Source organism: Alexandromys fortis, unplaced genomic scaffold (assembly GCF_014885135.2).
Source record: "Alexandromys fortis isolate MF-2015 unplaced genomic scaffold, M_Fortis_MF-2015_v1.1 scaffold_23, whole genome shotgun sequence".
In the NCBI taxonomy this organism is placed as follows: Eukaryota; Metazoa; Chordata; class Mammalia; order Rodentia; family Cricetidae; genus Alexandromys; species Alexandromys fortis.
In genome coordinates this window covers 7,767,614-7,791,386 of record NW_026067907.1, presented here as the reverse complement: position 1 = coordinate 7,791,386, position 23,773 = coordinate 7,767,614, and the positions used below count along the sequence as shown (strand labels likewise).

Sequence of the window (23,773 nt, the reverse complement as noted above, 5' to 3'; positions counted from 1 at the left end):
AATATTTGTGTGTGTGTCTCCTCAAAAGCCTGGAAAAGGACATTAGAGCCCCTGGAAGCTGGTGTGAACTGTCTGATATGGGTGCTGGGAACTGAGCTCAGGTCCTCTGGAGCAGTCGTAAGTGCCCCTACTCGCTGAGCCATCTCTTCAACCCTCAAACTGATTTTGATTCTGCACAGTAGGTTAGTGGTGCCTCTCTGTGGTACAGTTTTTGCCTGGCATTCTGAGCCTCACTCTACAGTCCAGTCAAGGAATAAGGCGCACCAGGACAGGTTATATAGTGTTTAAATTCGAAAGGAATGGGAATAGGGCAGCTTTGTAAAAATAATATAGATTAATCAATCGATTACGTCAACAGCGGGGCTGGGATAGAGTTGAGGGATCGCCAACACAAAACCAACGGCTACTCACAACACAAAAACTGAAAAACAAGCTCATAAGTGTTTTGTAATAAATGCATTGAGACATCGCCTGCTACCCCAGCCCCGAATCGGAAAGCTGGAACAGTGTCCAGGTAACTGCTGGGAAGGTCAAGTGAGGCTGTGTGTGGACCATTTGGCAGAATCTGGCGCATACAGAAGACACTCAGCAAACATAAGCTATTTTCACGATTTCCTTTGTGGACCCCCAAACAAGGAAACTGAAGAAGAGGGAAAAATGGGGGGAAATGGGAAACATGGTGTCTGGGTGAGGGGGGAAGGAGGAGAGTCAAACAGTGAAGAGGAGCAGAGTGGGGGAGTTGCCGCTTTCACCTCCTCTAGCATCCACTGCGGACTCCACTCTCAAACGTTTTGTAAGCTCCCTCCCTATTCGAGGTAATGTTTGCTCCTCTGTGTACAGCGGCGGGGGCCTCAGAGAATCATTAACCCCATTGGACTATCTCGCTTGTGGGTGCCTTTGGTCCCCCTTAAGTCAGCATTTGGGACTGGAACACAGTTCTCCAGGTGCTGTCGGCCAGTCCCAACCAGAATGGACCATAAGGAAGTAGTCTTTCTACTTCTCTTGTTTCTGAAATCAGGTAAGGTTTGATGCATGGTTTCATTTCAACTTAAAAAAAAATTCTAGCCATATATTAAAAATAGATTTGCTATGACTTTATGTGCAATTCCTTTAATTGAGCTTTATGGGTTTATGGCTCAGACTGAGGAGCTTGACATAGACACTCAGTCTCCCCGTTGCAGTGGGGACAAATCGGCACATGTGAGGTCTTCGATCCCTGGTGGCGGTAGCAGCGGTTAGCCTCTTGGCCTAGTTTGCAGTGTGACTGATGAAAAGAGCTTCTGTTGAGCTGTTCTGGTCCCCCTGGGATTTTCTGGTTGGTTTAAGGAAGGCTTTGCATAGGTGCCTATCTGCCTCCACGAGTCACACGGATCCGTTTTAAAATGACAAACATACGGTAACTAAACAAATACCTGTTCGGAGATTAGGGTGTGCTAGACACATGTGTGCTCTCGAGTGTGCTCCTGTGTGTGTACGTGTGTGTGTGTGTGTGTGTCTGTCTGTCTGATTCTTTCTTCTCCTTCGTTTCCATGTGTGTGTGTCTGACTGATTTTCTTCTCCTTCCTTCCTTCCTTCCTTCCTTCCTTCCTTCCTTCCTTCCTTCCTTCCATCCTTCCTTCCTCTTTCTCTCCTTCCCTCTCTCTCTCTCCCTCCCTCTCTCTCTCTCTCTCTCTCTCTCTCTCTCTCTCTCTCTCTCTCTCTGTCTCTCTCTCTCTCTGTGTCTGTCTTCTCCCCCCTTTCTGTGTGTGTGCGCACGCGCGTGTGCATGCATGTGTATATGTACGTGTGTGTGATTATCCCACTTCAGCCCATAGAACCTAGGACTGGCAACACCGTGAGCTCAGGGCTCACTCCCAGGGGCTAGACCTAATCTATGCAGCAAGTTTGTATCTCTCTCAGTCAACTGAGGCAGGATTCTTTCGTAAGCTCTTTGTGCAAGTATTGGCTCTCATTTTCTGTGGAAACGACTTGACTCTCGTTTTTTTTATTGCATTAAATGGCCTGGGAGAGTAAATATCAAAGTGAACAAAAAAGTTTCCATAGCTGTGTACCAAATAATGGGATTTTTTTTTTTATGTACCCCTGGCCAGTTTGGAACTCGCTCTGTAGATGAGGCTAGGCTTCAACTCTCAGAGGCCTACCTCTGCCTCCCAAGTAGTGGGATTAAAGGTATCAGCCACCAAGCTCAGCTAAGATTTATTTCACACACATAAGTACACGCACACAGTGATGGAAAAGTGCTCTTCACTTTGATGGTATGATACACATCTATATTTAGGCTGCAACACAAATAAGTTTTCCTACTAAAAGATTTGTTTAAAGTTTTCATTTCACTGCATTATATTAAACCTTATTTCTACATGAGCCATGGAGGTAAAGACTTGGAGAGAAATTTTAAGTATTAAAGAAAAAACTCAACCCTCCTTGGGGACATGTCTTTGGGATATCAGCTTCTTGGGTGGATCTCAGCAACTGCACCATGAAACGAAGCCAGACACAAAGCTAATGACCCAGAGAGCTCTCCCCTCTCCATCGGCATCTGAAACCTACCTTGCACACTCCCCAGAACTCTTTGCACAGGCAAAGAGTGGCTGTGTGTCTTCCAGATCACACAGACCTCTTCTCAAAATGAAGAGTCTGCGTTAGAATACAACACAAGCCTAAATGCCCCTGTCTCCGTCACCTCTTACACCTAACTCAAGTGCTTTGACGATTTAAAATGCGCCAGCCAACTTTTCACTCTTTAGTCAGCCTTCCAGGTTGGAGCATCGAGGGGGATGAGGTCACCATGGAAGGAAAGGGAGACTTCTAAAGATGAATCTGGATTCATCAGTTGACTTCTCAAGTTTTCCCACTTCCAGTTCTGGTCACTCTTTAACCTGCTGCATCCGGCACTGGTCCCCTCAGGAGGTCAAGGTTGCCGTGTTGCCCGATTCCAGGAAGACTTTGCTGTGTTCACTAACCTCTTTGTACTCTCACTCCTACGCGGAAAGACCAGCAGCTGGGGCGCAGGCTTGGGCAGAGCAGTCTAAGGCTAAGCCTGCGCCTTAGCCCAGGGGACACTCGACAGCTGTGACCAGCCTCTAGGGTGAGGGAAGAAACCGACTGCCTCAGACCGCAGTTCACACAAAAAAACAAAGGCAGGCCGTCATGGGAGCACACGCTCGCAATCCAGTACTCAGGAGGCTGAAACAGGAGGATTGCCTTGAGTTCTGGGCCAGCTAGGGCTGGCTATACAGAAAGACTGTTTCAAAGAAAGAAGTGAAGCCCAGTGTTTGTACTTGGCTCTATTTTTTTTTAAATAATAAAAATTTGGAATGATAGATACTTTCTCCAAGGATAAAAAGCCTATCTTATAGGAAAGCATATACCACTGGCCATTGGGCAGCGGCTTCCACATCCCAGTCTCACTCTGGGAAGACCAAATAAAAACCAGATTGCCACCGATGGCATCCTACTGGCTTATCACAGGGTAAACAATGGTGAGCCATATCGTTTACTCTTTATTTCAAGCTTCATATTCATATGATAATCGAGAGGTGGTTACATGGGCCTCGTTTACTGATCTGTCAGTCTAGCTGTTCTTTTAATTCGTTGCAATCTAGTGGAATAAAAATAAATTATTATTATGTTATTTTATTATAGTATTTAATTTAATTTAAATAATAAATTAGATAAGCCATGAGCCATGCACATGCATGTGCTTGTAGTACACACACACACACTCAAACAGCCGTGCACATAAACAACGTTGTCATCTGATTTACTCAGTTTTCTTCTTTTTATTTTTTCCTTTTAGGCCAAGGGGACTCCCTGGACGAGTATGTAAGCACACAAGGGGCTTCCCTGTTCAGCCTCACCAAGAAGCAGGTAGGGGCAGGAAGCATAGCCGAATGCACGGCTAAATGCGAAGAGGAGACAGAGTTCGTCTGCAGGTACCCGCGCCGCCATTGTCTCAAGCCTGCCTCTGGCTGTTCGAGACAGCTCTTCTGAGGAAAATCAATCTATTCATCTGTCAGGAGGGAGAGGGGGGCTGGTGAGGTGGTCCCCATACCCTAAGGACTGGAGTTTCAGCCCTAGAGCCCACACAAAGGTGGAAAGGGAGCCCCAGCGTTGTCCCCTGCCCTCCACATACATGCCGTGGTACAAACAGGCCTGTGTTCACACACTACGCACACACTAACAATAGGTTAAAAATCAGAATTAAATTCAAGGAAATTTCAAAACAAAACCCAGGAAAGGGGGAAGGGTGGAGAGATGCCTCAGTTGTTAAGAGCCCTGAGTGTTCCTCCAGAGGACCGGGGTTCAGTTCCCAGCATCCATGTGGCAGCTCACAACGGTCTGTAATTCCAGTTTCAGGAGATCTGACACCTTCACACCAATGTACATAAAATCAAGTTAATTTTTTTTTTAATGAGAAGGGACTTTAATAGGATTGGAGTTTGCTTATGACATCAAAGACTCACAGTAACAAGGTCTTAAGGGTTTTTTTTTTTTGTTTGTTTGTTTGTTTTTTGCTTTTTGGTTTTTTTGAGACAGGGTTTCTCTGTAACTTTGGAACCTGTCCTGGAACTAGCTCTTTAGACCAGGCTGGCCTTGAACTCACAGAGATCCACCTGTCTCTGCCTCCTGAGTGCTGGGATTAAAGGCGTGTGCCACCACCGTCCCTCTGGCCTTATTAAGGTTTATTAGTGTTTCATTAAAAAAGAAGTCCCTGAGGAGATGCTAGAGAGATAGCTCAGTAAAATGCTTTCCTTGCAAACATAAGGACCTGGGTTTGATTCCCAGCACTATGTAAAAGCAATAGGAAGTGACTGTCATCTTAGTACTGGGGAGACAGAAACAAGCAGAGCCACACAGCTCATTAGCCACCCAGTCTAGCTAATCCAGGTTCAGTGAGAGACCCTGCACAAAAATATGACGGAGGGAGCTGGAGCAGGACCTGTGGTGCTGGCATCTGACCTACACAGAGGGTGGTGCAGAGGCGGGGCGGGGGGAAGGGATGACAGGAAGAACGAGAATACAGAAACAAGCCAGAGGAGCAAAAAACCATACATAAACATACACGATCTGGTGGGTCCTTTTGTACTTATGCAATAACCCAAGGAAACACCAATCATGTTAAAGAATAAGACAGGTATGGCTTAGTGCAGAATCAATGTGTGTTCTGTAGAGGTTCAGAGGAAAATTCTGTAGAGGTTCAGAGGAAAATGCCGAGGAGCTGAGAGAGTTGAGGAAAGTCATCAGAGTCAGGGAGAAGAGGGAGGAGAGTTGGGCTTTGGGGAGAGGGACTTTGACAAGGCTGTAGGAGGGTGGAGAGGCACTCCAGGCTGGGAGAAACATGGTGCTAGCCTGTGAGAGAATCGTAAGACCGGTTTGATTCAAGCAAAGCCTTTAGGGAGGGGATCAGGATGAAAGATGGCCACCTTCGGCACTGATTGCCAACAAAAGATGGCTGGCTGTCTTTGGTACTGACTGCCAAGCTGAGCCTCAAAGGCAGGATCACATGGGGACAAGATGAAGGAAGTTTTGGCTGTTTTCTGGGGCTGTACCAGCATTTCCAAGACTGGGCAATTAATAAAAGAAAGGAGTGTGTCAAATGCATGGTTCTGGAGGCCGGAAATTAAGGCCAGGCAGCTGTACCCAGCAAGGGCCTGGTGGTGAGTGGGGACACGGCAGGAAAGGGAAGAGAGAGCAGGCAGAGGCTGCTTCAGGAACTGTTAGTCCTTCTTAACTTCATCACCTGTCACTAGGGAAAGAAAGCAAAGGAGTCAGATGGGGTGGTATATTCCTGGGGGAGGAGGCTGGCCTGGGCTGTAGCAGGAATAGCAGGCCCATTAGGTTCTCCATCTTAGAAAGAAAGGAGAGAGAGAAGGAAGGGGGAACGGACAGGGAGGAAGAAGTGGAGGGAGAGCACGGTTGAAACAGACTGCCAAGGGCGAGCGTGGAAGTTTAAGAACACGAGAGCAGCTGTCATGCTGGTATACGTATCCTTAGGACTGCACTGCACAGACGCAGTGACGAAACCGCCCAGAGGTGACCATTCTGAGCTCCGGGGTCCAGCAAGAGACGCACTCGTTAGTGTCCCTTTTGGTAATGGATGCACCCATCACCTGCAGGTCATTCCAGTACCACAGCAAAGAGCAGCAATGTGTGATCATGGCCGAGAACAGCAAGGGCTCCTCCATCATCCGGATGAGAGACGTCATCTTATTCGAGAAGAGAGGTACGGCCGGCCGTGTCCCTCCTTCCCCTCCCTTTTTCTCATAGCCTCGATTTATGACACCGGGCAGTATCACACAGACACTGAGTTAAGACTGTACCCTTAAGCTCCCACTTTTGAATTAGCCCCTGGCACACTAGGCACTGATGTTTTCAGTTCTCAGTAACATCTAGGCGTAGACAAACCTTACTTGTATTTGATTTTCCACTTCTTCTATTGAGGGGCTGTATTTTCCTCACTTTCTTTAAAGTTTGAAGATGATAAGATGTGTGATTTCTTTTCCAGTTTCCTTTACAACAAACCAGGAATCCATGGCTTAGGGCCGGGGGTACCCTGGACTCCTTTTTAAGAAGACACAAGTATTATTAAATGGATATGGCTTTTTAATTTGTGCCCATTCAGAAAACTTCTGCTATACTCTCCCACTGGATGGGTAGTACAATAAGTTCATTGACAGAAACAATTTAGGTCTCCATGTGTTTTGTATTGGGAGCGCTGAAAAGCACGAGAGAGAGAGATCTGATTTCCTGGGCTTTTGATAATGTTTCACATTAAAAACCACAGTGGTAACCTCTTCCTTTAGGTTAGGGCTATTTCCCCAATCAACCCGCCTTCTTACACTTAACGAGGCGTTTCCCTGGTATTCCTTTCCTTGCCTCTATCTTTGTCTAAACTGGTGCATTGCTTACATGTATGCCTGTGTGAGGATGCCAGATCCCCTGGAGCTGGAGTTACAGACAGTTGTGAGCTGCCATGTGGGTGCTGGAAAATGAATTCAGGTCATCTGGGAGAATAAACAGTGCTCTTAACCATGGAGCCATCTCTCCAGCCCCAGCCTCTGGGTATCTTGAGATTCAGGAGTCACTTAAATCTCATCAAGTGAAGCATTTGGCTCTTACATAACGAAAGGATAAATTAACTTGCCCACCATTGCCTGGATTTTATAAAGAAGGACGGAGTAGGAGTCTTTCTACGAACTGCTAAGACTTAAATATGACGCTGGTCAATGGTTAACCAGGAGTAACACAAGGGTTGAGTTGCAAGGCTGAAGTCTGAAGTTTGAAGGCTGGTGTTGCTTGCTTTCAGTGGGTCAAAAGGTTATATCCACCATGCTGGGAACAAACAAACAAGGGAGGAGCAAAGTCAGAGGCAATCACTCTTGGTTCCTGGTTTCTCTACTCTGAATCTGGACTGGTTGCTAATTTATCAGCCAGGATTTTGCTAGGATCCATCACTGTCTGGTGACATTTCACCAGCTGCGTTGGCACTGTCTCCACTGCCACGTCTAGAACCAAGCCACCTTGTGTCTGGCTAGTGCCTCTGCAGTCACTGGTCCTCTGGTTGTAGCTGTATATGTGACCGCTAAGAAATGAACCTTCATGGCTTCAAGCCATTCCCAATATAATTTAATGTATTTATAGGGTACATTGTAATAATTTGAGGAGTGGGGAGGGAGATGTAATCAGAGTGCTTACAATTGTGTCTCTTCAAACATACAATAATTCCTACGGCTTGGGAAACTTTAAAATTTTCCCTTTTAACTCTTTTTAATATACAGTAAACTGTTTTAAGGCATATTCACCCCGCTGTGATAGGGTGAGTGCTGTTTTTCAAAGCCTTTCCCAGCTCCAGGCCTCCCTTGCTCATCACCCTTCAAGTTTATACCTTTGATGTGTGGGATACTACTCCTGCCATGAAGCAGACCCATGAAGCCACAGTGCCCCTCTTGTTTACAGTGTTGGTTTGTTAAACTTCCTGAGGGTCAATGAACCAGAGAGTAGGCCTTAGTGGGGAATCTCAGTGGCACAAATACACTGGAAACACTATTGTGTGTCTTTATTGAAAATCCAAGCTGGCTTGTGATGTAGAGCAGAGACCTTTCACTTGGGATGTAGGGCCCTACTAGGGGCTCTCTGCAATAGGTTCCAGGGTGTTATCTCTAACACTGGTCTCCTGATCTTGATAGTGTTGGTAGCACACTGATTCTGCCATGCCTTTAGGTTCTTATGACTTCCCCTCACACTCACTGCAGTCAGTTATATGAGTGTTGTCCTCGTGAAACCTGACAGCAATTTTAAAATGACCCAACTTCCTTACATCCTTAAAAGCATTTCATCTGGGGCTGAGGAAATGGCTCAATCTATAAAATGTCCATAGCCGAAGCCTAAGGGCTTGCGTTCAGCTCTCCAGAACATGTATAAAATGCTGGCAGTCCTGTGTGCCTGCAACCCTGGTGCCAGCGGGGAGGCAGAAACAGGCCCATCTCTGAAGGTCACTAACCAACTAGTCTAACCAAATCAGTGAGCTTAGGTCCACTGGGAAAATCTGGCAGAGAGGGATCATGGCACCTGCTGTTAATCTCTAGCTTCCAAAAGCACCCACAAACACATGTGCACCCCACTTCACTCTAACACATACAACACACATAAAAAAGTATTCAACTGGCTGGCTGGTCATGGAGGCACTTGCCTTTAGTCACACGGCTCAGGAGGCAGAAGCAGGCGGATCTTTGTGACTTCAAGGCCAGCCTGGTCTATATGGAGAGTTCCAGGCTAACCCCAATGATACATAGTGAAACCCTGTCACAAACAAACAAAAAAAGGTATTTAACTTGTTTTAAAAAATGAAATATGAGCACTGTTCTTTCCTTATTCATGTCTCAGTTAATTATAACAAAGCATCACCAAATGGGATAATTGGACATTACATACAAACAACGCCTGGGACACCGAACAATGTTTGGTGGGGAAAAAAGTAGGTACATGCTAGAAAGGGCCCCCTAGGGGGTCAATCCATCACTTGAGATCCACAGTAGTATTTGACCATTTTAGACAGGATGGGACCCACTGGATGGCTGACAGTTTGGGTAAGTGGAGGCTGGCTGGGAGTGTTTATCATAAACATTGTGATTGCCCTAGCCTGCACGTTTTATATTGAGAGTTGTACAAAACACACACACACACACACACACACACACACACAGACTGGTTGGACTCTCTTGGGCTCTGAATAGCCTGCTTTTCTCTTCCCTGCCTGAAAACCCCTCTCTTTCTGCTGCTCAGTCTCATCACTCTGCCCCCTCCCACGATACTGGGACGTTAGCTTATTTCAAATGTTTTTCTAATTCCTTTTGTCCCCAGCCCAGCTCCATTAGGATTTATGCTCCAGGAGAGTGGCCTGTGCTTGCTTTGTGTGTCCTCCTGTAGTCCAGTCCTGGCACAGATTAGGCACAGAGAGACCAAGAAAAGAACTTTGGAATAAACCTATCTGTTCTAGTTTCATTCTAATGCTGTGATAAAGCCCTCTGACTGGAAGCAATTTAGGGCAGCCAAGGGGTTATTTGGACTCACAGTTAAGTCTAGGTCATAGTCCACCACTGAGGGGAGGTCAAGGCAGGAACTCAGGCAGCTGGTCACATCACCTCCATAGTCAAGAGCAGAGACCATGTGTCCATCGTTGCTTACCGGCTGCTTTCGCTCAGCCAGCTCTCTCCACTCTCATGGAGTTCAGGGACAAACCCACAACGTCTTTACCTTCAGGGTAGGGCTTCCCACCTCATTTAACTCAATTAAGAAACCCTCCCATGGGCTGGAGAGATGGCTCAGTGGTTAAGAGCACTGGCTACTCTTCCAGAGGACCCAGATTCAATTCTCAATACCTGCATGCTAGCTCACAACTGTCTGTAACTCCAGGGGATCTGACACCCTCACAACAATGTACATAAAATTAAATAAATTATTAAAAATTATCCATCCACAGATACACCCCCAGGCCAATCTGATCTAGACAATTAACACTCTTCCCAGAAGGTTCTAGGTGTATCAAGGCAACAGTCAAAACTATCACATGATCAACGTCAAAGAGCATTTTCAGAGGAGGAAGACATGGCTTGGTTAGGGGTCTTTCCCATGGTGGGACTATGCTAGGAAAAGGTTGTTTGTTTGCACTTTGAACGACTGTGTGTGGGGTGTCTTTCAGTTTATCTGTCGGAGTGTAAGACTGGCATCGGGAAGAACTATAGAGGAACCATGTCCAAGACGAAGAATGGGGTTACCTGTCAAAAGTGGAGCGCCACATCCCCCCACGTACCCAAGTAAGCCCTTTCCACTTTCCATACCCTGCTTTGATGCTGGTACTTACGGAAGTATTTAGAATGATTCCATTGCTCCTAAACCAAACCTGAATGCTGAGCGCGAGCAGATAGAGAACCTTTGGATGCAGAACAGCTGCACTATTCACAGCGCTAAAGCAGAAAAGGGTTGTTTTCTATTCGTCTTGTCTTATAATACCCCAGAAGTCCTGACACAGAGGGGGGCGTGTTAAAGACCGTACAGCTGAATTGGAGGCCATCATCATTTTCATTCTGTTGCTGTGTTAAAAAAGAATTATTGTGGCAAAAAAGTAACTCTTGGGGGATGGGGTTTTATTTTAGATGACAATTACAGATTGTCATCATTATAGTCCATCATTATGGAAAAGTCACAGCAGCAAAAGCTTGACAGTGGTAGTCACCATCACAACCACAGTCAAGTTCAGGATCTCCTGCCTAAGGAATGACACTGCCCATGATGGACTCAATCTTCCCACGTCAATCAACGTAATAAGACAATACCCTCACAGGCACACACATGTGAAGTCGACAAACCAGCTATCATAGAGGCTGAGTATCAGAAAATGATGTGTTTCAGTCAGACACCAATTTAGAGCTCACACAATACGCCCATCTCAACGAGACAACCCAACGAGGATATAAAACACGAAAACAAATAGAAAGTTTGCATCTTATTTATAACTTTAGGGCCATTCTGTTTGTGTCCCCCCAGTACAGCATTAGGTGGCATTAAGTTCTCTGTGATGGCTCTGGGGGCCATAGCCACAGTCCAAGCTCATTGATGAGGCAGCTGAGCTTCTCCCTAGGTACACGGAGGAACCAGAAGTCAAGCTTGCTTCTTTAGAGTGCAGCTTCTTGCGTGTTTTTCCTAGCTATCTTTGCAGTAACTCTCTCCAGAACAGATGATGGGCTCAGCTTTCCCCCACCCCTTCACCAAGGCTGCATCTCAGAGAAAACCTGGTCTTGTGTGATCTGACAATGGACTTCCCAGTCTCCACTTGGCCCTGGCTGGCTAGGCATGCCTAGACACCACCTGCTGTGCCTGTTTCACCACACTCAGTTTTCCCAGCAGTAACGTGGGGGTAATGACCCCTTTTGAGCTGGTTATTTTCAGTAAGGGCAAGTGGCAGAATGTGGAAGGGGGTTCCAGTGGATCAGCAGGGGCAGAGTTCACGCAAACAAAAGTGCACTCGTTGCCATGGTTGCATGGGGAGGAGGACAACCAGAGAAAGCCTGGGTTTGGAACGAGCCAATGATTCCTCATTTGGGGCCTCAGTGTTCTGCTGCCTGCTCGGTACACATGCTTTGGCTGGACTTCTGAGAGTTAGCTGGTCATAGAGCAAGGACGGCGGGATGGGCTGCTTGACCCAAGCATCCCACCCATCGAGAAATAGTGACGTGATAACCAGTAGCTAAAAGACATTCAGGTGGCTCAACTGAGCCCCTGGGTAGGAAGCGCAGCATCCCCTGCCTCGCTCACATGCGCCGCTCTTTAGGACTCAGGCCCCACATTCCATTGCTACCCTGCAGCTATTCCCCCAACACACACCCCAATGACGGACTGGAGGAGAATTACTGCAGGAATCCAGACAACGATGACAAGGGACCCTGGTGCTACACGACGGACCCAGACAAGAGATATGACTACTGTGACATCCCTGAATGTGAAGGTGGGTGTGGCCCTAGACACCTCCTCCTGTGTGCTTGTCACCTGGACTATGCTATCCAGCCATTGCCCACAGAGACATCATAAAAAAAGACAAAAACCGATTCATGTTTTATGTTACAAAACAGAGCAATGGACTCTTCTAAAGGAGCCCAGTGCGGACCTTAACCTTCTTTATTAACATGTTATCTCAATGTGTGAGCCTGGGCTATAGCCAGATCCAAACTGTGGGTACAAATTCCTCTGGTTAAACCCCGCACACAGTGTAAAACTCCAAACATGGTTTGAATTAAATAGCTAAACTAAAATCATAAAAAAATCAATGAAATTCGAGGAGAGGACTAATGTAATGTGGGCGATTCTGTTGTTGAGTTTGAAGTTAGGCGACACACCCGTTTTTATGTCAGCATGCCTGCATTCTAGAGGGCCCATCAGCTTCACAGAGAACGCCAAAGGCCAATGCTAAAACATTAAAGTACCAGACTGGGAAAATGTCATCTTTTCCTATTCCTCGGTGCGTCTATTAGAGCAAGAAAAAGAGCCAGGTGGGGTTGCGAGGCAATGTGGGCGTGTCTCGGGTGCCAGCTCGCTTGTCTCATTTCTTTATCTATATGGTCAGAGGGGATCCTGTATTTGGATATGGATGGTCATCTGGCCTTGAAACCCCATGAGCACGTGCTTGTCATATCAGTTTCACAGCTGTTTTTTTAATGACCCCATAAAACTCCAGTTCTGTGTTATTCCTCCACACCATGGGATTTTAACAAATTCAAGTCAAAGTCTAAGTCTTTAAAGGAATTAGAGAGAAAAAAAAGAGAGAGAGAAAAACATGACAACACTCAGGTCACCCACATCAGCCATGTTGCTCAGCAATACACAGACACTTGGGACATTTGAGGCGAAGTGGCAGGTATTAAAAGAAAATCCAGCAGAAAAATTCCAAGATAGTTCCTATATATTGTCAGTCATCAAGTGATGAAAATAAATACATAGAATTTTAAAAGACTATTCTAGAAATGATGTCCACTACTTAAAAATTAAAATGGAGAATATACAGGCTTCTGAGAATATGTGTCTTCCCCATGCATGGCTCCAAATTCAAGGACGTGTACGCCAGTTTCTGAATTTGACTACAGTCACCATAGTTAAGGCGGCACAGACCCAAGTAGCCTAAATATACCACCTCTGAGAGAGAACAGAGCACTGACTGCATCAGAACATTCCAAGTCTTTTTATCGGAAGTCAGGTCTGGAGGGGTGGCAGGAAGCGTTGGTGAGTTCTCTAGAGGGATCCCAGTCTGTGCTCCGCTGGGCTTCACTTCCGTTTCTTCTTTTCTCTCTCCCCTCTTTCACCACACAGAAGAATGTATGCACTGCAGTGGAGAACATTATGAGGGAAAGATCTCCAAGACCATGTCTGGACTCAACTGCCAGGCTTGGGACTCGCAGAGCCCACACGCTCATGGGTATATCCCTGCCAAGTAAGTCATGCGACCAAGGCGGAGGCTCTTTAGACACGCACCACTCCTCCGATATGTCTGCTTGCTTCAGGAATTGATGGCTAGGTGACTGAGTTCCCAGCTGGCATCCTCCCCCATTGGCTGCCTATGAAGTGTATCTTCTTGTTTATCATCACATGGTCCAAGGGGCATCATGGGTGCTTCTTAGAAAGGCAGCATCCCAGGCCGTATGAATAGAATTTGGGTTATAACCAAACCTATAGTCAATCTGTGATTCTGTTAAAACTGAGAAGCACACTTAGCTTGTGATGTCCCCTTTTCTCCCTTCCTTTCCTTTTAAACTCCAGTTACACTGTAGACTTCCTGACTGTGATCTATGTGCGAATGAATACTAAGGGTCTTGCAAATCCCTGGTATTTTATATGTATTTACATTGGGTCATTCACAACTTCTACCAAGTTCTCACAGGTGACTATGAATTTAAGCAGAGTACCTGGGGGTCCCCGTTCCAGAAAGCAATGATGGTTTTCAGAGTAAGCACTTGCAAGGATTCAAGCTGACATTTTGCACAGGAAAACATTTCCCACAGATGCCGCTCTCTTCTCCCTCCCTCTGTGATGACCCCAGTGCCATTAATAAGGATTTTAAGACTCAAGGTAATGTGGCTGAGCCACAGCTGTCCCTGTGGAAGATGACATCACTGAATTTTCGCATCCTCCATTCCATATAGCTTAAAATGTGGTTCCTGCCATTGTCTTCCAAAGGCAGGCAGAGTAGGGTCCTCAAAAGTGTGACTAGGTCAAGCCATTTGTAGAAAACCAGAAGCGGGGGAATAAATTGACCATTGCTAGCTTTTTTCTTTTTGTCCTAAGCTCTCAGTCCTAGAGAGGAACAAGGAACAGAGACAATCTCCCGGCTAGATCCCTGGTCCCTGCCAAGGAGGTGTCACTGGCCAGGTGCTTGCAGGAACATAGCTCCCCAACCTTGGATTCTCGAAGCTTCCTGTAGTGGGATGGGAGCCTGGTAGACCAGTAGGACCAGGCATCAACTTCTTACCTGTACCACGTCACTGTCTTCAGACAGTGAACATGTTGTTCTTTGAAGAGTGCTATTATTTGTAGTAAATAACCAGAGCTTGCTTGCTTCAAAATTCTGCATGGTTAGAAAGATACAGTTTCTCACCCTCTTCTGCTAAGTCTTACATGTGGAAACTTCTAGAACTACAGTCCTTGGAAGGCTGAGCCTTCCTTCTTCCTGGATTGTCAGCAGAGGACCACCTTCCTCTAATTGCAGGTTGCTAAACGGTTGCTCATTCTCAAAGATTCTCAAGCATTAATGTTTATTATGGCTGTTTAAAAAATCCTTCATCCAGGCAGTGGTGATGCACGCCTTTAATCCCAGAACTCAGGAGGCAGAGGCAGGCGGATCTCTGTGAGTTTGGGGCCAGCCTGGTCTACAGAGCTAGTTCCAGGATAGGCTCCAAAGCTACAGAGAAACGCTGGCTCAAAAAACAAAACAAACCAAACAAAAGCCAAAAAAAAAAAAAAATCCTTCTTGTCCACCCAGATTTCCAAACAAGAATCTGAAGAAGAATTACTGTCGCAATCCCGATGGGGAGCCACGCCCCTGGTGCTTCACCACAGACTCCAATAAACGCTGGGAATACTGTGACATCCCCCGCTGCAGTAAGTTCACAGCCAGAACACTGCACGCACCCTACCTGCCCCTTTCGGGAAGTATGTTGGTGCTGAGTACAGGTCCTAGGGAGCAGTCCACAGATCTGCAGGATATTCTTGTCCCCTTTCATTAACAGCTGATAAGAGGATCTATTTGTTGATTTGTCCCCAGCCAGAGACTTCTGCCTTTTGTCAACAGTATCAGTTTTAAGACAAACTCCAGCTCTAGGAGCCCTGACAGATCAGACTCGACACCCACTTCAGTTTGTCCATTAAAGACACAGGAATAATAAAAGACAGATAAGCAGACATAAGCAGAAAAGACTTAATCAGTGTGGCCAACTGAGAAGTTACAGATAAAGGGTGATGCCGAGTTCATATTTAAGTGGGAACAGGAGCTCTGAGACTTTCTGGAAGGGGAGTAATAAAGTATGGGCTTGGGGTTCACACAGCTGATGGAGCAGGTGGTCTTGGTCATGGGTGGGCTGTGGATTGTTATCTCAGCTCTGCTCCTGCTGGAGAAGACTGTTATCATCACTTGAGAGGAGTGGTCTGGTTCCCAGGAGATGATGGTTCTCTGTGATGCAACCTCATCTCCATGGGTAGCTGCCCTCACTTAGGGATGATCTGTCCCTAGAGGTGCGGAGTTTCTGGAGGTTTCATTCTGCCATGACCCAGAGGCTGATGAGATAGTTCTGTAGGTAAAGTACTTGTCCCACAAGCCTGATGACCCAAGTTCAGTCTCTGGAACCCACATTAACAGCAACAACAGAGAATATAGCAGTGGTTTATAATCCTAGTCCTGGGCAGGAGGAGGGAGGCAGAGCAGGTGCACACAAGCCAGTCCCTGGATCTGCTGGCCAACTAGCCTACTTGGTACTTTCAAGTAAAAGACCTGTCTCCAAAAAGTGAAATGTCTAGGGAATGACAGTGGGCCTGTCCTCTGGCTTCCGCATGCACCCATGTGAAGATGTACACACACACACACACACACACACACACACACAAAGCTGTTTATTCATCAGTCCAGTTATTCCTGAAATCCAAGGTGACTATAGAACCAAGTGATTGAGGAAGAAAGAGTTAAAGAGACAAAAATAGGGACAAAGGGACCACTTGGAGTTAGTTGGGTCAGCACCCTTCTTCACAATCACACTCAGAGGCAGGGTGGTGGCTCTGCCATTCCAGTCTTCCCTGGGCTGAAGAGAGCCCCTCAGCAAAGCTCTCATGAACTTCATGACCAGCCAGAGTTCTTCCCTAACTGTTGCTTGTGAACACAAGTGTCTGTGAGTAACTAGATGTTTCAGATGTCTGACTTGGGGGTGCTCAAGAGAAGCAGAGCTCATAACGACACATGGCGAAGCTGTGTTACACAGCTCCTTCTTGGGTAATTGGAACACAGAGTCTGAAACTGTAGAAAGACCATTAGCAAATGCTAGAGAAGACATTTGGGGACAGCCTCTCTTCTTTGCACAGGCATCACTGAGAAGCAGAGCTCCTCAGGGAGTCTTTCTCCTTACACCAGTTTCTCCTTCCATTTTTAAAATTTTTGTCACCTCAACAATGTTTTAATTTCTGATTATACACTTTTCCTTAAAGATATTGAGTTAGTGTTATTTTTATGTGTTTTTATATTATTGGCTATTGCAAGATGGGTAGTTACATATCCAGTTTTCACTCTGGGTTAATCGATTTCTGTTTGCCTTCTGTATTTTGAAGCTCTGCTGTTAGGATGCATATGTATCAAAGATATTCTCCTTTTCCCATGGGCTCTTTCTCAGTTCTGTGTCTTTATGGGAGATGGATGCTGTTCAGTTGTGTTTATCCAGTGAATTATATGTTTTTCATAAAAGGGCCCGGATCACTGGTCTATGTAAGGACTTGAGGTTGGAGAGGACTTAACACTGATTTTTGCCATGGTTGATGAACACAAAAGACTAGAGAGAGAAGTATCTGACCCAAGGGTCCATGTTTAGAGACATCCCTGATGAAATTGCCTTAAAGATACAGATTCTACTGAACTGAAGACACTAAGAAGTTCTCAAGTGTAAAACTCCAAGGGAGGAGTAAGGGGGCATGGTGGAAGAGCAAGTGTAAAATCCCAAGGGAGGAGTAAGGGGGTAGTAGGCAGAGGATCTTGCATTCACCTTCCCATAACATCTGTTGGATCATTTATAGAGAACATTCACCATCAATTCTTTCCCCTATCCAAGCAACACCCCCACCCACTTCTGGTCCAACCTACCAATGTCTGAAGGGAAGAGGTGAGAACTACCGAGGGACCGTCTCTGTCACTGTGTCCGGGAAAACCTGCCAGCGCTGGAGTGAGCAGACCCCTCATAAGCACAACAGGACGCCAGAAAATTTCCCCTGCAAGTATGTCCCTCCCGCCTCCTTCCCTGCCCTGGTAACTGTGGGCCTGTGAAGTCCATTGACTCTACCTTGGTTGTACCATAAAGAATTCAAGAATAAAGACTGATCAGGTCACATGCAAGGAAAGTGACATCCAGCAATGTTTTTCCTCTTACAAGTCTTTCTCAAAGTGTGTCCCACCCACCAATACCATCAGGAATTTACCAGAAATGCAAAGTCTTGGGCTCAACTCTAGGGTTAGTAAGTCTGAGACCCTAAGGACAGTGTGGAATGTCCTCATTACTTCTGTGTACAACACAGTGCCCAACACAGAACTAGAGACCTATCCCATCACACGAAGACAAGGAATAGGTTGGAGCCATCAGCTCTTCTGGGTCAGAGTCCAAGACATGCTATGTGATATCTAAGCTCCACGTAAGCTGGTACCTGACAGTCATTCAGTGTGCGAGATTCTAGAGTATCAGTTATGTGCAGCACCCCCCTCTAAAACGCATGTATACACCTGGATTATTCAACTCTTTGAATAACAAAACTCATACTTCTATTCTAGAAATCTGGAAGAAAATTACTGTCGTAACCCGGATGGAGAAACCGCTCCCTGGTGCTATACCACGGATGGAGATCTGAGGTGGGAATACTGTGAGATTCCGTCCTGTGACTCCTCTGCATCCTTGCCAGAACTTTCCGATTCCTCAGGTACGAGTGGGTCACGAGAGCTCATGGGAGTCGGGTTGCCCTGTTCATGTCTGTGTTCGAATGGCCTCTTCACAGCGCACTAGGTCTTGCTGTGGGCCAGAGTGCTGCTTGTGTGAGTTCAAGGACAGCGTTTTCAATTCACTGTTTGTCTAGTGGCTCAGGGTACAGACTTCGTGAGTGTTTCCCAAGGTCTTGAAAATTTGACTTTCTGCTGTTGTGTTTAGAAAGTTTCTTCTAAAAGTCAATGTGAACAAATCTTATTAGGGTTCTGTATTTCCGTTATATTGCTTACCTGTCCAACTTTAACGACAGATCAGTCTGTATTTCTTTAGTTGCTGTTCGCCTTCTATATTGGGAAGCTCTGTTGGTAATACACACACATTGTCTTCATCTTCTTGATGGAAGGCCTCCTTTGTTATGGTGTAACGTCTCCCCAAGTCTCTGAACATACTCCTCATTCTGACTTTATCTTACTGATGTGAAGCCTTTGCCTACACTAGTGTTTGTGTAACTTATTCACCTTCTTTTTTGATTTTTTTAAATTGTTTTTATTGAGCTATACATTTTTCTCTCCTCCCCTCCTTTCCTACCCTCTCTCCTTCAACCCTCTCCTGTGACCCCCATGCTCCCAGTTTACTCAGGAGATACTGTCTTTTTTTTTACTGTTCTATGTAGGTCCATGTATGTCTCTCTTAAGGTCCTCTTTGTTATATGGTTTCTCTGAGGTTGTGGCCTTCAGGCTGTTTTTTCTTTGATTTATGTCTAAAAGCCACTTATGGGTGAATACATATTATATTTGTCTTTCTGGGTCTGGGTTACCTCACTATGTTTTTTTTTCTAGATCCATCCATTTTGCCTGCAAATTTTAAGATGTCATTATTTTTTCCACTGTGTAGTACTCCATTGTGTAAATGGACCATGTTTTCTTTATCCATTCTTCAGTTGAGGTTGTTTCTAAGTTCTGGCTATTACAAATAATGCTACTATGAACATAGTTGAGCATGTGTGTTTGTGGCATGATTGAGCATCCTTTGGGTATATACCCAACAGCAGCGGTATTGCTGGGTCTTGAGGTAGATTGTTTCCTAATTTTCTGAGAAATCTCCATATTGATTTCCAAAGCAGCTGTACAAGTTGACCTTCTAACTGAGAACTTTGCATTTATACAATTGCGTGTGGTTGGCTTTGAGCCCATTGTTAAGGGAGTTGTCCTGTCCCCTGTCTTGTGGCCACCATCCATCCTTTCTCTTTTTGTGTCATGTGGAACATAATTACCCAACTATATTTTAGTTGACTTGTTATCCCTTAGCTGTGTCACCTGCTGATCAAGGCACAGAGACTCGTCTCTGATGCTGCAGGCTTGGCTCCTTGAACTTCTATTTTGTTACTATTTTTAGAAGTTTCTACCTCTGCTAAAATTCTCCTTTTATCCCCCTTGGTCATCTTTACCCAGAAGATCCACTAACAACTAACCAAGACGATTTCACACCCCTGACCTGATAGTGCTGGACTGTGGTCATCGCTAAGGAGCAACAGCTCTTTGTGTACCCTAGACGCAGGGCTGCCTTCTGCTCCATCTCCAGAAGGTCAAGGCTTTGGTGTCCTATGAGCAAAGAGAGGGTCTAGGGAAGTAGGCAAGCGTTTCAGGTCTGTGGTTTGCCCAGTCCCACCTGCTGCCCTCACCATGGAGCCCCTGCCCACTTGTCCTCATGACCACCTGGTAGTAATTTATCAAAATAATTTTTACACAGTGATGTTTTCAGTTAGCAGTACTCTGGCCTCTTTTGTTCCTCTTCCAAGGGCTTTCGTTTTGCTTTCATAATATGTTCTACAGTATAAATCTTGTGTTTGTGACTGGACTATCCATGTGTACGCATGTACATATGTGCGTGCGTGTGTGTGTGTGTGTGTGTGTGTGTGTGTGTGTGATGTCCAACTACCTGTTAATATGGTAAAGGAATTCTCACACTGCTTTACTATGTGTGTCATAAACCGGTGTCCAGGTGTCTGCTCCAGGTCTTATTTGTTCCCCTTTCTTCTGCTTTAATTTTAGTTCTGCCAGAGCAGACACCTGTGGTCCAGGAATGCTACCAAGGCAATGGGCAGAGCTATCGGGGCACATCGTCCACTACCATCACAGGGAAAAAGTGCCAGTCCTGGGCATCTATGACCCCACACCGGCATCAGAAGACCCCAGAGAAGTTCCCAAATGCGTATGTCTTTGATTTTAACCATGAGAGAGCAATAGCTGACTTAGGGTTTCCCCATACTGACCCACGCTCTAAACCAAAGTCTTTGAACCAAAGTTCTCTGAGATCGGCACATGGGCAGACTGTCAGGAACTCGGTTTTGGCAGAAAGGGCCTGAGAAAAGAGAAGCCACCTACTGGCTCCCTTTCCTGAGAAATTTTGTGGAGCCAATGGGTGGTAAGGTCCTGTTGGTGGAAACCTTGAGAGAACAAGTCACCATAAAGCTTAGAAACGGTACCATCCCCCAACATGCGCTAAAGATCATGCCACCTCTCAGCATTGCGGTGTGCCACTCCAATGGAAACCACTAGAATGGTGTTTGAGTTTGCCGTTGTTCTTGACTTCCAGGCCAGCCTTTCTAGCTGCACCTGCATCCCTAAGGGGTACGGGTTACCAGAGTGTACCAGTGTTGGTAGCCACTGCGTTAGACAATAAAAGGAAGCAAGCTGGTTAGGAAGGGAGGAGGAGAGCGAGGGAGACAAAGAAGGAAGGGAAGAAGGGAAAAAGGGACAGAGAGAAGGAAAGAAGGGAAAGATGGATGGAAGGAAGGGGGGAGGAAAAGAGGGAGAAAACAAGTTAGGAAGGGAGGGAGGAAAGGATGGAGAAAAAGGAGGAATGAAGAAAGTGGGGACAGAGGAAATGAAGGAAAAAATCAAGTTAAGAAGGAGAGGAGAAAGGAAGGAAAGAATGGAGGAAGAAAGGACGTGATGGAAGGAGGAAGGGACAGAAGGATGGAAGGACGGAAGGGAGGAAAAGAACAAAGGGCAGAAGGAAAGGAAGGGCCTCAAGCTTTGAAATGAAGTACAGCATCTTTACTGGCAGGGCACATGATTAATGGACACAGACAGTCCTGACAGCTGAGCGAGTCTGCATGTTCAAAGACCATCCGGTCTACAGGAGGCTGACATTCAAGTCACTCTACACTAGCTACACTTAACAACGAAACTTTAAACACCACCAGCAATAACATAAAAACCACAAAGTACTTAGAGAAAATTTTAAAGTAGCATACCTAAGAACTGCAACTGTATAGCTTAAACATCGTTAAGGGGAAAATTAAGAGCTAAATAAAGAGAGATACTGTATAGCGATCAAAAGATTAAATATCTATCAGTCCCTTACCAAGTTAGGCTTTAGATTCAGCCCACAAATTCTAGCAGTCTGTTTTTGGAAAAAGTGGCAACATTTGCAGGCAAAGGTCTCCGAATTATCAAGATAATGGTTAAACGAGCAGTTCTGGAGGGTTGGCACTGAAGTCCACAGAAGCACTGTGATCAAGACACGGTAGTGCCATGGTGTTGGCAGGAAGGGACAGAGATGAAGGAAATGGGGACAGTGCAGAAACAAGCTCCGGCTCATATGGACAAATGCTTTTCCAGTGCAGGAGGCAAAGCAGCTCAATGCATAAGGGGCATCTTTTTCCAGAAAATCCGGCATAACAAATACTGTCTAGATAAACAATGCCCCCAACCCAAACCCCAAACAAAGCAAGATATTGATGTATTTGTGTTTGTGTTTTCCAATCTAAAATTACATTTCAAGATCTACGTTGGGGAAAAGTATTTAACAGAGTATCAAAGGAGAATATTATGATGCCTGCTTTTACATTTATACAATGTAAATATATTGCATTGTACATTTTAATATATTGTACATTATGATATAATTCACGTTGATACAATGTAAATATATTATAACCGTATGCAATATATATTATTATATTTACATTGTCTCGGTTTTGGTTAAGATACATGATGATACACGTGTCTTCAAAGATACCTTGCTAACACTGTAGTAACAAAATTGAGAAGGAGCTGAATTCCTCCACCACTGACGACCGCGCTGTCTTGGGGTTTGCAGAGGCTTGGAAATGAACTACTGCAGGAATCCAGATGCCGACAGGGGCCCTTGGTGTTACACCACTGACCCAAGCGTCAGGTGGGAATACTGCAACCTGAGGAGATGCTCTGAGACAGGAGGGGGCGCTGCAGAGCCGCCCGTGGTCCCCCAAGTTCCAGATGTGGAGGCCACCTCTGAGCCAGGTAAGGAGCGGGTGATCGGACATCTGTGGGCAGATGTGGACACTGGACACAGAGGAAGTGGTACTGATGTGGGCGCTCCCACACTGTGTAGGACACCCATGTGGGCTGAGGGTCTGCTCTGTGGAATGAGCCTGAGTGCCATCTTGCGGTGGATGGGGGAGGTGATCTTCCGCAGAAGGCGGAGGGACAGCTTCCTAAGGCGCCCTGTGAGCCCTCCAGGTGTTCTAACTATTCACACTCTTGTAAAGCTTGGCTTTCCTGTCTTCTAGCCTGAATTCCCCTTCTAAAACGTCCTACCAATGATGGGATCGTTTCCAACCCTGTGCCTGTAAACATTTCTGGCAACTTCTTAAACCAAATAGCAAGTCTTGCTAATTGTCAGTGTGTCGGTGTTTGCTGAGACCCTGGGTCCGCCACTAGAGGGCAACCTAACATATTAGAACAGTGGTTCTCAGCCTGTGGGTCCAGACCTCTCTGGGGTCTAATGACCCTTTCACAGGGGTCGCCTAAGACCATCAGAAAACAGATATTTACATTATGATTCATAACTGTAGTAAAACAAGTTATGAAGAAGCAATGGAAATCATTTTATGGTTGGGGGTCACCATAACAGGAGGAACTGTATTAAAGGGTCATAGCACTGTATTAGAGCAGCTAAGACTGACACATTTATGCCGTACCATGCTTGGACCTCCCAAAGTACATAATCTCCCTCTTCCTACAGACTGCATGATTGGAGTTGGTAAAGACTATCGAGGCAAAAGAGCCGTCACTGCGGCTGGCACCCCCTGCCAGGAATGGGCTGCCCAGGAACCCCACCCTCACAGCATCTTCACCCCGGTGACAAACCCACGGGCAGGTCTGGAAAAGAACGTAAGCTACTCTGGTTCATGTTCTGTTCCGCATTTTCCCGACATCAGCTTCTTGAACAGATTCAATTTGGGGTTACACCAACTTGGCCAGGGCTGGTCTTTGATGTTGAGGGGAAAGTTAGGGAGGGGAAATTTGGAGTAGGTAGGGGTTAGGGGACCGGTGTCCTCCAGTTTGACCCCATTCTGATACCGCCTGGGCAGAGCCAGATCCCATGGCTCCTGGGGTAACTACTGTGGGGAGGGGTGGTAGGCATTGCATGGGAGAGGTGTGGAGACAGGAGGACTCTTGACATCTCTGGGTACATCATTCTCCAGCTCCCCACACCGCCTGGGAAGGAATTTCTTTGAACATGTAATTTATTTTTTAATGGAAGCTTTGTTATGTTGGCAGTTGTTCATAGTACTG

General features: G+C 45.9%; 2 protein-coding genes across 2 annotated transcripts in view; one reads left to right on the top strand and one right to left on the bottom strand.

The window, feature by feature from the left end:
• Map3k4 (mitogen-activated protein kinase kinase kinase 4) overlaps positions 1-23,773 on the bottom strand; it is a 169,541-nt gene that overhangs the window by 141,613 nt on the left and 4,155 nt on the right. The gene's annotated exons all lie outside the window — the stretch shown is intronic.
• Plg (plasminogen) overlaps positions 875-23,773 on the top strand; it is a 38,059-nt gene continuing 15,160 nt past the window's right edge. Inside the window, exons 1-12 of the mRNA XM_050135898.1 lie at positions 875-1,018; positions 3,800-3,935; positions 6,120-6,226; positions 10,202-10,316; positions 11,865-12,004; positions 13,360-13,480; positions 15,026-15,144; positions 17,349-17,511; positions 18,059-18,204; positions 20,258-20,417; positions 22,314-22,495; positions 23,220-23,368. Coding sequence (XP_049991855.1) covers positions 970-1,018; positions 3,800-3,935; positions 6,120-6,226; positions 10,202-10,316; positions 11,865-12,004; positions 13,360-13,480; positions 15,026-15,144; positions 17,349-17,511; positions 18,059-18,204; positions 20,258-20,417; positions 22,314-22,495; positions 23,220-23,368 — 1,587 coding nt within the window. The 5' untranslated portion in view covers positions 875-969. The remainder of the gene's footprint in view (positions 1,019-3,799; positions 3,936-6,119; positions 6,227-10,201; positions 10,317-11,864; positions 12,005-13,359; positions 13,481-15,025; positions 15,145-17,348; positions 17,512-18,058; positions 18,205-20,257; positions 20,418-22,313; positions 22,496-23,219; positions 23,369-23,773) is intronic.